This window comes from Anser brachyrhynchus, assembly GCF_964034855.1.
Source record: "Anser brachyrhynchus genome assembly, chromosome: 9".
NCBI lineage: Eukaryota > Metazoa > Chordata > Aves > Anseriformes > Anatidae > Anser > Anser brachyrhynchus.
Window position 1 is genome coordinate 7,907,662 of NC_137703.1, and position 15,327 is coordinate 7,922,988.

Genomic DNA, 15,327 nt, shown 5'->3' on the forward strand with positions numbered 1-15,327 from the left:
TGTAAAAGCACTAGAGTACAATAGCTCAGTGGTTCCAATGTTATACTATCACATAACATTTCTGAAGGGTCATTTGTGACCTGTTCTAATAACTGTTCTATGTTCTAAGCTTGTCCCTCTGGTCTTGACTGTAATGGTCTTAAAAAAAAATATTAACAGCCAATTTGATTTTGTTTCTATAGTTGCCATTTTTTTATAAGAACATTAATTTCTTTGTTTCTAACATTATAAAATCCAATCTTAAGTCTCATGGAGACGTGGGAAAGATTGATAATCATTAGGTTAAAAAAAAAAAAAGAAAAAAGATTTGGAATAATTATTTTTTGTGGTACTTAGCCTTTATAGACTGAGACCATTTACTGAGTGCCTGAAATCCTGATAACCAACATGATACTGTAAAATGGCTCCAGAAAGCCCTCTCCACCAAAATCCAGGCCTCTGTCCTTATGCAATATCCTGAAAGAAGGTACCCTTTTACTTTTGGTGGTAATCTGGGTGAATGGCATGAACGGGTGGGGAGCAAGAACCAATGATGAGTTCTCCAGAGGCTCAAAGTACAAAAATTGTCCTTTGTATTAAAGGAAGAGGTTTCTTTCCTGTCCTCCCTTTTATGGGCTGATGAAATTTAGAACTTAGTTTTTTTTTTTTGTTTGATTTATAGGGGATCTGTGATCACGCTCAAACACATAGCTAATCTGTGTGTGGAATGAACTCCATATCTAGCACTTTCTATGGTGCTCTCTGTGAACTGGGAATGAATCTGCTGTTTTCTCTTTCCAGGGCTGTGATCACAGCCCTGCTGTACATGCACAGATGTATGTGGGTTTTGCTTGGATTGTTTTGATGTTTGACAGTGAATCTGAGCACTAGTTAAACCGAGCATATGCTGCAGTCTTAACGGAAACTGTGTTTGGGGATGCAGAGTCTGAGTTAGGAGTGCTCAGGTGCTTCTCTAGGATTAGAAAGAAAAGTTTCCCCTGGATTCATATTGCAATGCTAGCAATAAGACTTATGCTCCCCCTTGTTTTTATTAAACAGGATACGAGCTGTTTGGGTTCATCAGCCACATGGGAACATCCACAATGAGTGGCCACTATGTTTGTCATCTCAAGAAAGAAGGAAGGTGAGTTGACGATGAGTGGAGGGAGACACACGGGTGTACGAATGTTTTCTTTGAAACATGCGTCTGTTCAGAGCAGTATGTGTATTCATGGCATGCAAAACACATGTTATTACCATGTATACATTTCCCACCAAAGGGATGAAGTTTCTGATTGTTACAGATATAGATGTGATGAGCCAACTCTGATACGGCTGAGGTCTACGTTGAAATGAACCAGTGGATGTTCTGTCCTTGTTATTACAAATCTTTGTTCATTTGGGGGCATCAGTTTTGTACCTGACTGTTTATCTGAGCTTCCCCCAACTTTCTCTCCCTTCCCATCAATAGAAACCCATCAGACTACGGGCTAATACTAACACTACTACTGATAGTACTGCAGTACTGGTCCTGGCTGTGATTTTGATATCCTTTTTTTTTTTTTATCATAAATCCATAATTTTCCTTCACTTAAACTGTAACTGCATACTCCTCTGCACATCCCTCTTCCTTTTCTGTTCCCAATATTGCCAGTAAAGGTGCTTTAGCTGTTTCTCAGGTCATTTTTTCCTGTTGTAATGCCTAAATTTAGATTTTAAGTTCTTTGAACTTTATATTTGATTAGTCCCTGATAAGTGATGACTTTTATACAGACAGAATGTAATCAGTCTTGTTTTCATTTCAGATGGGTGATCTACAATGACCTTAGAGTCTGTGCCTCAGAACGACCTCCGAAAGACCAGGGCTACATTTATTTTTACCACAGGATACCAAGTTAGGCCTCAAATCTATTACCTGGCCTTAAGAAGCCATAAGCCTTTTTAACCTGCCAAAAAAACCATCCAAGAAAAAAAATCAAAGCCAACAAAAGACCCCTAACCCTTGGACTACCAAAAAGCAAAGGAAAACATGGGATATTTATAGTTTATTTAAAAACAGTTATTTGATGCCTTCTTAAGCATTAGAGGGAAAAATTTTTATCAGGTGATGTATAGTACCTTGTTTTAAATTTATACACCTTAAAGGATACCTTAAGACCATGCAGATTACTGATGGAGTTTGCAGCTAGTACATGGAGAAAGCAGGATTTTCAGAATTGGACAAAACCAGACCAGTTCAGCCCAACTCCTGTGTGTTCAGTCTGTGCATCCATTGAAGACCATGAAGAAATATTTGCATCTGTGGTAACTGGGAGTCACTGTTTTCAGCCAGAGTCCAGACCACTTAAGGAAATAATACCACATGTAAAGTTGGAGGGAGGGTGTGTGTGAGTGTTCTTCAGAGCAAAATGTCTTATTTGAGATTATTGTCATTACAGTGAGAAAAGTCAGCTACAAATACACCAGTCTTGTAGTGTTTCATTTTGCATTTTTGATGCATAAAACTAAGAAACTAATGGAGATGTCAGTGCCCTGTACATTTTCTGCCAAAGAGAAATAGTGGATTTTATTTTCACAGAGGTAGGTTTCTTTATCCTCTCTTGAATGTTTGTTTTGAAAGTTCTTAGAACAGATTCAGGATTACAAGTGGCTAAAAGAAGGATTTTTTTTGGACTATAAAATTAAATAGTGTGTTCTCAGGAAAAGCCTATTATTTTATTTTATTTTATTTTTTTCTATGAAGGAGGTAAAGAAGGAGTTATTGTCCCATTATATTTGTTTCAGGAAATTTGCATCTAGCTCACTCACATTCCAGCTGAAATCAACTCCCTGACAAAGTACTTGCAGTGCCATTCTTCTTTCTGCCAAAGGCTGCTTAAGTATTTAATTCCATCTACGAATGGGGAAAATTGCTTAGTAAAATTGCTGTTATATTTATTTAATGACCCCCCCCCCCCCCCCAAAAAAAAAAAAAGGCAATACCTTCTCATGATGTTTCAGATTTCTTGTAACTTAAAATCACGCTGATAATCTGCTCTTTTACAGACACCTTCTTAAAAGGGGTTTTATATCTCTGGCAGGGATGAAGGGTGGGTAGGTAGGGGCTGGCCTTTCCTGCCCCTTTTTTGTTTTTTATTTTTTTTTGTGTTATTTCAGTTTGCAGCACAGGCAAGAATATATATATGGGTTTTTAAATTGTCATTGCAAACATTAATTCTAGAAAAAAATACAATGGTGAATGTGATACTTTTCGTGATTCCAAAAACTACTAAAAGTTCAAATGTGTTAGCCACTGCTTAGAGATCGTTGAAGGAGTTGCCTCATGTAAGCTTACTGAGCCTTTGAAGTAAATTGGAAAGGTCAAAACAAACAAAAAACCTTGCAGAATATGAGAGAAGCAGGGAGCTTTAATTACATTTTCTCTGCAGTACCTGCAAGTTTAATAGAAAAATTCAAGCAGCTACAAAAGCGAACTCGATTTAAAAATCTGGTTATGAGCAGGGCATTTTATTTTTTTTCCAGCATTTGGGGGAAAAAAATAATCATGCAGAGCCAAAAAAAAAAAAAAAAGAAAGAAAAAAGTGTATTTTTTTTTTTGACAGCTTCTGATCTTAAGAAATGAGAAAAATCCTAGTGCAATAATTCTGTAAATGGTGCCTAATTACTGGGAAAGCTTCCTCCATTAAGCGCTCTTATTGACACAAAAGCATGGTGCTATAGCACATTAAGTGGCTCCTGTGAGATTCAGCTGCTTTGTAATTATTAAGCCACCAGTTCTGGACAAAATAAAATCTGCCAGTAATTTTCTTCCTTCCTCAAGGTTTTTGAGTATTTGTGTATCTCACCAGAAAATGCCAAGTTTGAAAATGGGATCAGCAAATTATGCAGTGTCACATCTTCAATTTAAAGTGAAAGAACAAAACATTCATATATCTATATTTGTGCTTTATCATTCTGGCAGTGGGAAAAAAAAAGGGACAAAAGATGTCTTTTATTTATATTTTTTTTGAATGCCTATTTATATCCCAAGGAAGTTCAACACATCAGCTTCCCTCTTGCCTCATAATCTCAAAGGGCTATTTATAAACTAACAAGATCTGATGACTGTTACCTTTTTACTTAGAGACTCCGGGTAAGTAGAAGCCAACAGAGCTGTTATCATGTTCATTATTAAACTGGAAACGTGGCTGGTCTCATGGGATTAAGGATGGAGCTTGGACTTGAGCAAACCATTTGTCTGGTGCATCCTAAAACAGGAAGAGCTGTGGGACTGATACTGGTTTCAGCTGACATGAGACACACTTAGAAAGGTGGCAAACTGGAAACAATAAATGAAAGGGGAAGGGCATTATCTGGCTGCAGCAGGTGAGAGGTAGCACCTCGGCTTCTGAAGTTCTTTTCAGTTGAGCACTCTTGTGTACCGCCTGCCGAAATGAGCGAGTGGGTCAGAAGTGTGGGGAGCAGTTCAGGGGAAAGGCTTACAGATGGGCTAAAACCTAGCACCTGAAAATATCTGAAGTTCTTCGGGGCTTAGTGGAATTCTTCTCTCCCAAAGCAGAGGTTTTCCACCTTTTCCAAATGAGCAGTTAATTCATTTCAGTTTTGTGATGGGCTATCAGGAGAAACATCATGAATCTGGAGGAGCAGGCTGTCCACTCCTGACAAAGCTATGGTTTAAAAACAAGTCTAGATGGTTCTTGACTCCCATCACTTGTAATTCTGCTGTGCTCAGTGACTTTACTTCTAACCTGCACTGGTGGAACTGAAACCAGGATCAGTTTCTTTGGCTCAGGCAGCCTCCGCTGAGTCGTAGCACACATTCTGAATGCGGATGCAACTGGAGTTATTAGATTGTTTTAGAAGCATCTCCATTCCTTTTGTATTCCATCCTGGCAGCAGCCATTTTTATCTCCATTGCCGTTTTCATGCATTGAAAGACTATGCAAAATACATAACTGGACATCACTTTTTATTCTGTTCCTATCCGCCTGTCTACCTTAATGGCTGAGATCGGTTTCTGATTTCTGTTCACTCTTCAGAGGTTTTACTGTTGTATCCTTGAAGTGTCTGTACTGGTTTACTTTGCACCATTCAGAGTTGTTTGCTTGGAGCACTGTTAACGTTTCGGAGAGTATTTGGGATGTGAAAGGTTGTGAATGACATTGTTGCAACTGTTTTAAATTAAAAAGGAATATTCTCACTTCTTGTGGCTGTGTGGATTCTTTCTTTCTTTCTTTCTTTCCTGTCCAAACTCAAGAGGAGTAGACTGAATATGTTCTGATACTGCCTCTTTTCTTACTCTCTGTGGTCATGTTTGTTGTTTTACCTAAAAACCTGCATGGGGGAACAAAGAGGTTTGTGAGAGGCTTAATCTCTTGTGGCAATTCTCTGGATGGCAAAAAACAAAAACCTTAAAATCCCCTCTGCCTCCCCAAACGAACAAAAACCCAAGTGCAGAATGGGTATAACATGGCAAAACTAGAAAATAGCATTTCCATTGCTATTTTTTTTTTGGTTGCAACTTTTAAGCCAATTGAAGTTCTTTGAATATAAGAGTTGGCAATGTTCACATGGAAGAGTGCTGTCATTTCACTCTGTTTCTTGCTGTTTAATTATAGCCTTATCTTGGTATGTAAATCCTTATATTCATTTAGGAATTTGACCTGCTGTTCTGTAAAGGATTGTTTTTCTTCATGCATAAGGGATTTGCATAGCAGCATGACCACTGGGATCTTTGGTAGATGCAAGAATAGGCCAAGAAAGGAGACTGATGGATGGCAACCCTTTGGTCTTTTCACAGGATCATGGGACCGTGAGCTGGAGGAGATGCAAGAGGCGAACCTACCAGGTTTTAAGTGACATTTTCTGACATGGAAGTAGGGGCCACGTGAAGCGTTGGGTGATGACAGGAAAGGTAAAGATGGTTCAGCCCTCAAAGTCCAAATGTAATGATCTGTTGGTTCTTCTCTATCACAGATGTTCTTTGTGACCACGACAAGTCACTCTGCATCGTATTCGCACCACTTACAGCAACTGGAAGAGGTGAGGGAACGTGGCTCCTTGTGCAAGCTAAGGGGCAGATTTTAAGGCCCTGTTCAGACTTCATGTGAGAATTTCCTGTGTGGAGTTGTGACCACTGACTTTTGCGGACTGCTTGGGGAAGGCAGTATTAGATAACTGACAAGTGAGTACCACCCCTGGTCTCAGTTCCCCCTCACTAGAATAGAAAATAACACCTCTGTCCTTCAGGTGTGCTACGAGCACGACATGGATAAGCAAGGCACTGACAGCTGTGATGAAAAATGAGTGCTATAAAAATACGGAGGACAGATAGTGTATGGCTGACAGCTGTGTGCAGTAGGTGATTATATTTGCAGACTGTTTTGCCAGTGTCTTTTGCAGTGATTTTTTGAGCAGTTCTGTGTGTAGGATTTCTGCTCAGCCTCTCTCTTGCTTTAACTTCAGGACTACAGTGCTGTTTTCCTGGTCTGTGTTTGCTACAGAGCACATAACTAATGGACACTCCTGCTTATTCTTTGTGGGTATGCTTGAGCAGCAATAACTAAACTAATTTTATCTTCTCCTGGCAAAACACACCAGTGTCAAGAGCACAATTACTCACACCCTGAGAGTTTAGTGTCTGTTCCCTTCTCTTCTTTAGGGGAAGCCATTTAGACCATAGGCAGCCAGCTGACTTTTCTGGCAGAATTTTCCTTCCACAGGCAAACTGTGGCTCTGTCTTCTGTAGTTTTTTTTTGTTTGTTTGTTTGTTTTTTCCCCCTCTCTCTAGACCACCCTACATGTCCAATGAGAGTGGGGTCAGGCCTCCAGATCCATCCCAACTTTGTACCCTCCCAACCCCGCACCCAGCAAAAGCAGCAGGCTGTCACATCTATTCTGTCAGCAATTTGTGTGAAAGCCAAAACTAAAATCACTGCCAACTCCCACGGTGGTTTGTGGGAAGTTGCTTTGACTAATGATGTAACATACCTTTAAGAACACTCAGGATGAGACTGCGAATCTGACTTTTTACTTCAAGGTCTATGCATTCACCATGTTATGTTGCACTAGACAGGATATAGTTATATAGAAAAGCTCTTCCTACTGTCAGAATAAAGGAAATTATATGTTTTCTGAAGAATTACTTTCGTGACATTGTGAAGAACAAGATTTGAAAGTTTTTGTATTCACATTCTACAGTATGTGCTTGATTTTACTTCTGTAAAAAGCCCTTCCTTTGCAAGTCTGCCAATCACTGATAGTTGGCTTTTTTTTTTTTGTCTCCTAGAAGATTGTTTTGTAATATTAGATCTGCTTTAATTTTGAAGTGTGCAGTTGCATGATCTCAGGAAAAATTCTCATACACTTCTTTCCATTTTCCTCATTTGGAGTGTATGTGCAATCTCCTTTGGTCCAGTCCTCAGCTAGTATAAATTCTAGATGTAAGTATAGTTGACCAATGTGTTGAAATAAAATAAAATTAAAAAGATATGTATTTTTTAAATTATTATATATATATATATATATATGTATATAAAGTTAAACAAACAAACCAAAACCTCACCTCAGAGTAACTTGATGAGTTTATTAAAAATCTTTTGATAAGGAAAAAAAGCCTCTTCTGGGCTTTATTTTTAACCAGAGAAGCACTACTATGTCATAAACAGTAGGAAAGAAGACCTCATATTAAAAATCCTTTATTTCACTTGGAGAAGTAGGTCCCTCTTTTCATTTCAGGTAATTAAAGTCACAACCATCATCAAATTGAGAACAGATTTGGAAATATTTGAAGCCACAGACAAAGTTTATTTTTAAAACATATTTAAAAATTGCACAGTTATAAATACAGGTAAATAAATACAATTTAGTATGTGGAAAAGAACCCAAGGAAGGCATGCTTCCATTACAGTACAAAAATACTACATTAAATGTGGTGCTCTGCAAATAGTAATCTATGAGCTTAATAAATTTAACACATCCAGTATGCACATAGTTCATTTCTGAGGAAATAGATTATTTTAAAGAGCAGTGCAAGGAAACATCAACGTAAAGCATCAGTAAACTACAGCTCTGTGTTTGATATAATACACAGCTGATAATGCACTACGTATGCAGAGGCGAGTTAGTTGTTGTAAGAAAGGTATTTTTTACTCCTCATGTACTTACAGACCCAGGTGCTCAGTCTGGGTCGGTGTGGGCCTTTGTAAGGGAATGTAAACATTCAGGTGTAGGGCTGAGCTCCCACCTCCGCGTGCTGCACCCTGCACGTCCACCGACCCATCGACAGAGGCATTAAGTGAGCAATGTAAGTGTGTGCAGCAGCAGGGCTCCTCTGACAGCCCAGGTGAAAGTATCTGCTAACCCTAGTCCCTTCTTTCTTGTATGTTGGCTTAAAAATAAAGCCAAAAAAACTGATGCAAGATAGCAAAGGTTTTTCAAACAGTTTACAGCATATAGAAGAAGCTGCACAGAATGCTTTTCAAAACTATATAGTTTTATTTGAATCTAGATATGCTATACTCTGATATATAAAATATATTTATAAATGCTTTGATTTTTCTGAATTTACAGTAATTACTGATATTAAAAAGGCTATTTAAATTAAAGTTTTAGCCAATGTCAATGACATTCTGTAAATGTGGAAGGGGAAAAAAGATCAAAGCACATTAAATCTTGACCATGCAAGCTTGCTGTCACATGTGCAAGCATTTGTAAAGTTACAGCTTATTTTAGGAAACTTTAGGTTCCTTCTGTCTCTCTCCCAGGCATAGTACCTATTGCTTTGTGGGCTGAGGCTCTGAAACTTTCTGTGGGTTCTGCGACATTTTTCATTTTGCCAAGGTTTGTTCAAAGCATCTGTGGTCTCTTCATGCATGGCGCTCGTGTCTGACTTATTTCACCAGTCCAAAAATAGAACCGTAATGAAGTAATTTGATTTCTAGCCTAGATGAGGTTTGAATAATAGATAACACTGTATTGCATATCCACCCATCAGTTTTGTCACAGCATGCAGTGCGTTTTGTCTATCACTTCTATCTGTGAATACTTGGTATTTTATAAACATAATTACATAAATTCACTGTACAGGCTGCAAAGCTGACAACACTGGTGACCAGAAATCTCCGTTTGTCAACTGCGCAGGTTATTCGTGTGAAGTAACTAATGTGTCTCATTTTGCAGATGCACGTTCAGGCAAGAGAGATCTACAACCAATTTGTGTCAGTCCAATTCTCACTGGCTTTAACAGGCAATGATTTAGGCCTCGGTCTTCACTTCTGTGGCTGCTGGTAATGTCAGCAGTTATTATTCCTGTCATGGGGGCCTGTGATCCTATGAACATTTGTGGAGCACCTGTTGGTGTTGTCAGGGTCCTCCTTTCCACCTGACAGACAGGTCCAAGTTTTCCAAATTGGCTCATTAGCTCTTTGTGCCTGATGTGCTGAGATTTCAGCTGAATTGAGCATCTGCAGCTGAAACCCGTGCACACAGTAGGTGCTCAGATCCTGTGAAATTTTACGTTCACATTGCCCAGAGAAGCTGTGGATGCCCCACCCCTGGAAGTGCTCAAGGCCAAGCTGGATGGGGCTTCGGGCAACCTGGGCTAGTGGGAGGTGTCCCTGCCCATGGCAGAGGGTTGGAACTGGATGGTCTTTAAGGTCCCTTCCAACCCAAACCAGTCTGCGATTTTCCAAGTTTCAAACAGGACAGTCAGACAGCAGGCAGCCTTCAGAGCTAGTGGGCAAGTTTGAAAAAGCCTGGCCCTGCTACGTGTAGAGCAAGACAGTAGTTGTTTCAATGGCTCTGGGAATCTTTTTCTCTGGTTTGGTGCTATCTGGGTTAGGCTAGTAAAGAAAATGTGAAAATCCAAACACCCAGCTTCCCTGGGAAAGCTACACACATTTGGCTTTCTGGTTCTGAAGAGGGTACCAAAATTTGTCTGCAAAAGCAGTTAGTGCAGACGTCTGTAATTAATTAAAGACTTCAAGCAAACGTGAGATCCACAACACGCAGCGATTTTCTAAGGATGGGATTTAAAAAGGGCTCTGTGTTTTGTCTAAACTCTTACAAATAACCTGAACTTGATTTTGAGTTTGGCAGATGCAAAATGCTTTTAAAACATCCCATAGAAGATACTAATTAATAGCCTAAAAACACCCTACGTGTGTCTTCTGCATGCTTTTTCTAAATGTATACTCAAGTAGCAATGCTGCATGCTTAGTATTAGTATTTCAGTACAGTTATTCGTTAGTGTAGTTGCATGCACTATTGTCATGTGAGGCATTGTGTTACAGGAACTTTCTCCTCAGTATTTTTTAAAGTGCTGTTATTTATCAGGTCTTAATAAAATACCATTGCATACAGATATGTATGTGTTTACCTGAAGATCAAACCAACACTTTAAACCGATAAAAAACAGTCTACTGCAACAATGGGTTTAATCATTACAGTTTGAAGAGATCAGCAAGAAATGAGCCTATTGCTTTCATTGTAAAGCTTCACTCCGTAAATAATCATTTTGATTTCGGTGACTGTTCAGCATGTGCAGTGGTATCAGAGGCCAACCCTCATCAGGTAGCTGTATGTGAGCTGATCACACAAAGACTACAGACTTTCAGTGTTTAGCAGCTTGATGGATCAGACTTGTTATAAATATTCATAAACTTTTGCAGAGGAGAGGGCAGACACAAGCTTGGGTTAGGAAAGTGCTTTTTAATTGCATGAAATATGTAAAAGAGGAAAGACTCAAAAATTGGGAGTCAATTACCTGGCAGTGATAAATCGCCTCTGGAGAAAGAGGGGAGTAAGAACAAGGGGAAGCAGGAGTGGGAGGTGCTGATAAACCATTGCAGCACTCTAATTTGGTACCACCCCATAGAAGTTCTACAGTTGTAATCCTTGGAATGTCTTGGGGTCTCTTCGCTGCTGAAATTTCTAGTCTTTATGTAAAACCGCTTCCCTACTTAGAGCTGAGCAACCCTGTACTCCTGTGTTGCCTTCTCTGAATTTACATGAGTGACCTCAGGCACACAGTCTGTGAGACAGCAGCATTCCCCTGCTCTTGTGTAGTGCCACCACGTGCAGTGACTGTTACTTGCCCTTCCTTCCTTGCACACCTGGACAAGTCGGGGACTTGGTGGAGCTCACAGGGAGCACTGAGAAGACGATCCAGATTTCCTGTCTCTCACTCTCGGGCTCAATCTGCTACAGTTCAGCAGCCTTTCTTATTTATCCTGCCTTGTGCCTGGTTAGAAGTACAAGTGGATGCATTTCCTTTTCAAGGTGTTAATATGCTGCAGGCTCTTTACGTTTCTTCTTGCTGTTACAGGCAAATACACACACTGGCTACCAAAAATGCAAGAAACAACACGAGGGGGTCATATCAAAGATGTACTGAGCCCTGTCTTGGGTGCTGACAGGGCTTGGCAGTGGGGGCTAAAGGCGGACGATAAAGCCCAGGACACTGAAGCGCACACAGCGCTGTCCTCAAGTACCAAGAGCTACTGAGCACAGAGAAGCCTGACCTGTTAGAGTAAGGTGAGCTCCGTCAGCGGCCGTTTTCCTGCACAGGCCAGGCCAGAACTGGTTTCTGGCAGGGTGTGAGGAGGTGTGCCACTGCCCCCAGGAAGCTTGCTTTGGTCTCCCTTGCACAATATGTTGTTCAGTGGTAGCCTACGGCCAGCTAAGCACCTATCTGAAACAGGAGAGAACTGCTGGGGTAATCTCCAGGAGTGCGCACAATCTCTTTGGGTGGGCTTTTTGGAGCCCATGTCCTGTACAGCGGGACTGCAGTGCTTGTGATGAACTGGGGGCTTGAGTATCCTTGGGGAGCAGAGTTCAGCCCTTGTGGTTTTTTTGCTAGATTTATGCAGGCAGCCTTCCTCACGTGGGAGTGGATGTGTACTGCCGGAGGAATGTGGTTTTGAGCAGTGCATCCTAGGATAAATCAAGTTACCTACTTTTTTGGGGGTGGGTTGCGGAATGCGAACTAGAGTTGCATTAGGTTTTTCTAACAGAATTGCTGTGTTACTCGAACACAAGCTAGAGGAAAAAAAAAAGAGGAGGTTTAGTGAACTGTCATCAATACCAAATACTCCTTGTCATTCTGACTCTGAAGTGAAGCAGTTAAGTTTGTTGATTCGAAAGGTATAAAAATATAACTCTTGAGCAGCTCATCTCTCTGGATATGCACTAATTATCTGACCGCACAGAGGATGTTCTAGAACGTGTGTGATGGCAGGGCATCAAGGAAAATCTAAGCACATATGCCTTTGCTTTACAGCCTCTTCACAAAGCTGCCTCCCTTCTCTCTTATCACTTTCCAGATTCAATTGCACTGCACCTTCTGCTCTGCCTTATCAATAAAGGGCTGTCATCACACATCGCTGTCAAAGCAAAAGAGCAAACTGTTGTCAGCAGATATGCATACAGCAACCCACTTAGCTAAAATGACATTCCCAGGCAGTCCTTGATAACCAATCCTTAGAGGAAATTGCAGGAATCAGTTGTTATATGCTTGATAGATAAACAGGAATATATATAAACAATGAATTAATAAAGCACTACTAAAAATTTCCTGTAGCTATTTCAGCACCTCTGTTCTGTGGGAGAGAGTGAGGAGTAAACCTCCTATTTTTAACAATAACTGTTTATTTTTATTTAACAATTATATTTGATGTTTAGATGCAGTGATTATGCTATCTTACATGAAATGTTACTTTAAGCGGTTGCTCAGAATAACAAATAGCTGCAAGAAAGTTTAGGTTTGTACCAGTGAAACTGTCCAATACCCACAGAATTTTGTGCATTTTGCTTTTTAAACAGCTGATTGAGCTTTTTTTTTTCTTCTCTCCCACTGCTGTTTATAGGAAATGTGCTGCTTGTCCCACGTTGTCACATTCCAGTGGCTACCCTGCACGTTACATTCCTGACCACGAATCGACACAGTAGCCACCCAATTACATTTTGTTCTTCCACTGTTTAAAAAAAGTATTAAAAATATTGGCAACTGAGAGTTATCCCCATAAAAAATGATATTCCTGTATTTGATTGACACATTTACCTCAAGCTAAACATGTTTGCACTGTGCCCAAATTGATCCATTCATCATGTGGCAGTGCAGCCTCCTTCCTTAATACTGTACCTCATTCATCCAATCAGGGAAAATTAAGATGATATGCATACATATTTTTAAGTAGCTACAAATACTGATGTTATCTAAGGATTTAGTCTGCTAAATTTTGTCATTTAGTCATAGAGTTCACTGAAACTTTTGCTACTGTTTGCCATAACAGCAGGATTAAATCTCAGTTCCAATCCTACAAGCATTATTTAGACCATTCTTTTCAGGAAAAAGTCCTTCAAGTATGGTCTGCAGGCATTAACTCCTATAAAGACTCTTCTTTATTTGCAATAAAGATCTGTGGCTTATTATGTTCTGAAATGACATAATTCACATAATATGTATGTGCATGCACATGCATGCATGTGTGTAGTACCTGATGCGTAATAGAATAATCTTTCTAATAGATATTGCAGTTTATACTGTACTTGCATTTTTTAAACATAAGAATATTGAAAACCCTCTTATCACATTTCAGGAAATGATATTTGGTCCTCTATGCCAACAAGGCTATCCTGTACATTCTGCTGTTAGTAATTAAAATAAAAATAAAGCACAGCACAATTTTACGAAAAGAAAGATTAAAGTGCATAAGTACACATAGATAGGTGCAGATCCTGCTATGAGCTCCTTAGAAGCAGACATACTCTGTCCATGATCAGAGAGAGCTGGTTTAAACAGCAACAATTCTAGTGCAAATTACTGCTTCTGCTTGAAACACTTGTCCTTCCAATATATACGTGGCCTAATCTCATAGGCCTCCATGTACAATGTTCTTCTTAATATTGCACATAGTTTACAACACCGTGAGCCTGCAGAATTTGGCCCAAATTAATCAAGGTACCTTCAGAAGCAAAGATTTTCTTGACTTCCAACTAATAAATATATTCAAAACAAAATACATCTATTTTACATGCATCTGTTTTCAGAGCTATGTTGAAGATGGACCTCGAGAAGATTTTTCAAAGAAACTAAAAGGACAGGGAATCCATGTTGTAGGGAAAAGTGATGTCAGTATAGTGTGATGAGCTGCTAAGCAGGTTTCTTGGATGCGTTGCTTGCCATTCTAAATGTGCAATAATGATTACCTAGGTTTGTTCTTAATATATTTTTCTTTGTATAGCTGTGTACATATAGAGAGAGATAGCTTGCATGGGATGAAGATTCTTCAGAAATGGCTATTTCATTGAGTTTAGGGCTCTGTCAGATTAGCTGCAGCTCATTTTGATCTTTTGAGTTTGAACCTATTTACAATATCTTGTGCTTTTGAACTTTTCCTTTTTGAATAATGTCCAAGAGAATTCCCCTACCGATCTACAGCTGTGATCTTTTGGAAGATGTTGTCATTTTGAGATGAGTAATAAAAGAGTTCTCTGTTTCCTAATATAACTTAATCAATTTGTGGATGCTTTTTACTACGGCTCTAGATTAAATGCTCTTAACAGAATGTCTAGATCACCCACATTGGCAGCTTGAAACAGTTCTGGCTGGTCCATCATAGACAGAGCAATTCGAAGTGCTGCCCAAATGTTGCCTGATAAAGCAGGACGGGGAACCTGCTGTAGATTTCTGCTCTTTCTTTGCAAGCTGAGAGCAGTGAGAAAGTTGCTGACAGCCTCTCTGTAGGAAAGAAGAAAGAAGAAACATGCAATATAATTTGCGTAATGAATAGCTTAAAACTTTAGGAAATACCATGCTAGAATTGATTAGTTTTTTTTTTTTTTTTTTAACAATGCAGTTCATCAATCTCTCTGTTATTCTTGCTTGATTTTCTTTAAACAAGCAGACATGACTTGCAGTAATTCAGAGTTTAGTCTATTCATACACTGGGGGAAGTTGTCTTCATTGCTGTATAGCTCCCCTTCATCTTAACTGTCTTAAGCTGACAGTTGGGACCTTTTTTACGTAGACCTGGAATATCACCCTTGACTCCTGAAGGATGTATTAAAAGTGTTTTTGACAGGATTAGCAACTTGAAGCAGTTTGAAGTTTCCTTTCTAAAGACAGGCTTTTAATATTTTCTTTTAGAAAAGCTCTTAAGCACAGGTCTAAGTTTAAGCGTGAGAACAATCCCACTGATTACTATTAGAGTACTTGCATTTAGAGCTTAAAAATGCTTAATCAGCTTGTTGAATGAGAGATTTATGTTTTTAACAGAAAGTCAGTAGTTCTGTTATGTAGGATGTGTGGATATAAGAAAGGCATCATTTGTTAGTGCTTTGAATGAT

General features: G+C 39.4%; 2 protein-coding genes across 5 annotated transcripts in view; one reads left to right on the forward strand and one right to left on the reverse strand.

Moving 5' to 3' along the window:
* USP13 (ubiquitin specific peptidase 13) overlaps positions 1 to 5,179 on the forward strand; it is a 49,467-nt gene extending 44,288 nt beyond the window's left edge. For 3 of the 4 annotated variants that reach the window (XM_080604593.1, XM_080604590.1, XM_080604592.1), the window contains 2 exons: positions 1,039 to 1,123; positions 1,785 to 5,179. In XM_080604593.1, coding sequence (XP_080460719.1) covers positions 1,039 to 1,123; positions 1,785 to 1,878 — 179 coding nt within the window. In that variant the 3' untranslated portion in view covers positions 1,879 to 5,179. Of the gene's footprint in view, positions 1 to 336; positions 999 to 1,038; positions 1,124 to 1,784 lie in introns of those variants that run through there. The other variant, XM_080604591.1, reaches the window with a different exon arrangement.
* Positions 2,355 to 15,327, reverse strand: part of PEX5L (peroxisomal biogenesis factor 5 like) — a 114,464-nt gene continuing 101,491 nt past the window's right edge. The window contains exon 14 of the mRNA XM_080604602.1: positions 2,355 to 14,719. Within this exon, the coding sequence (XP_080460728.1) occupies positions 14,515 to 14,719 (205 nt within the window). The 3' untranslated portion in view covers positions 2,355 to 14,514. The remainder of the gene's footprint in view (positions 14,720 to 15,327) is intronic.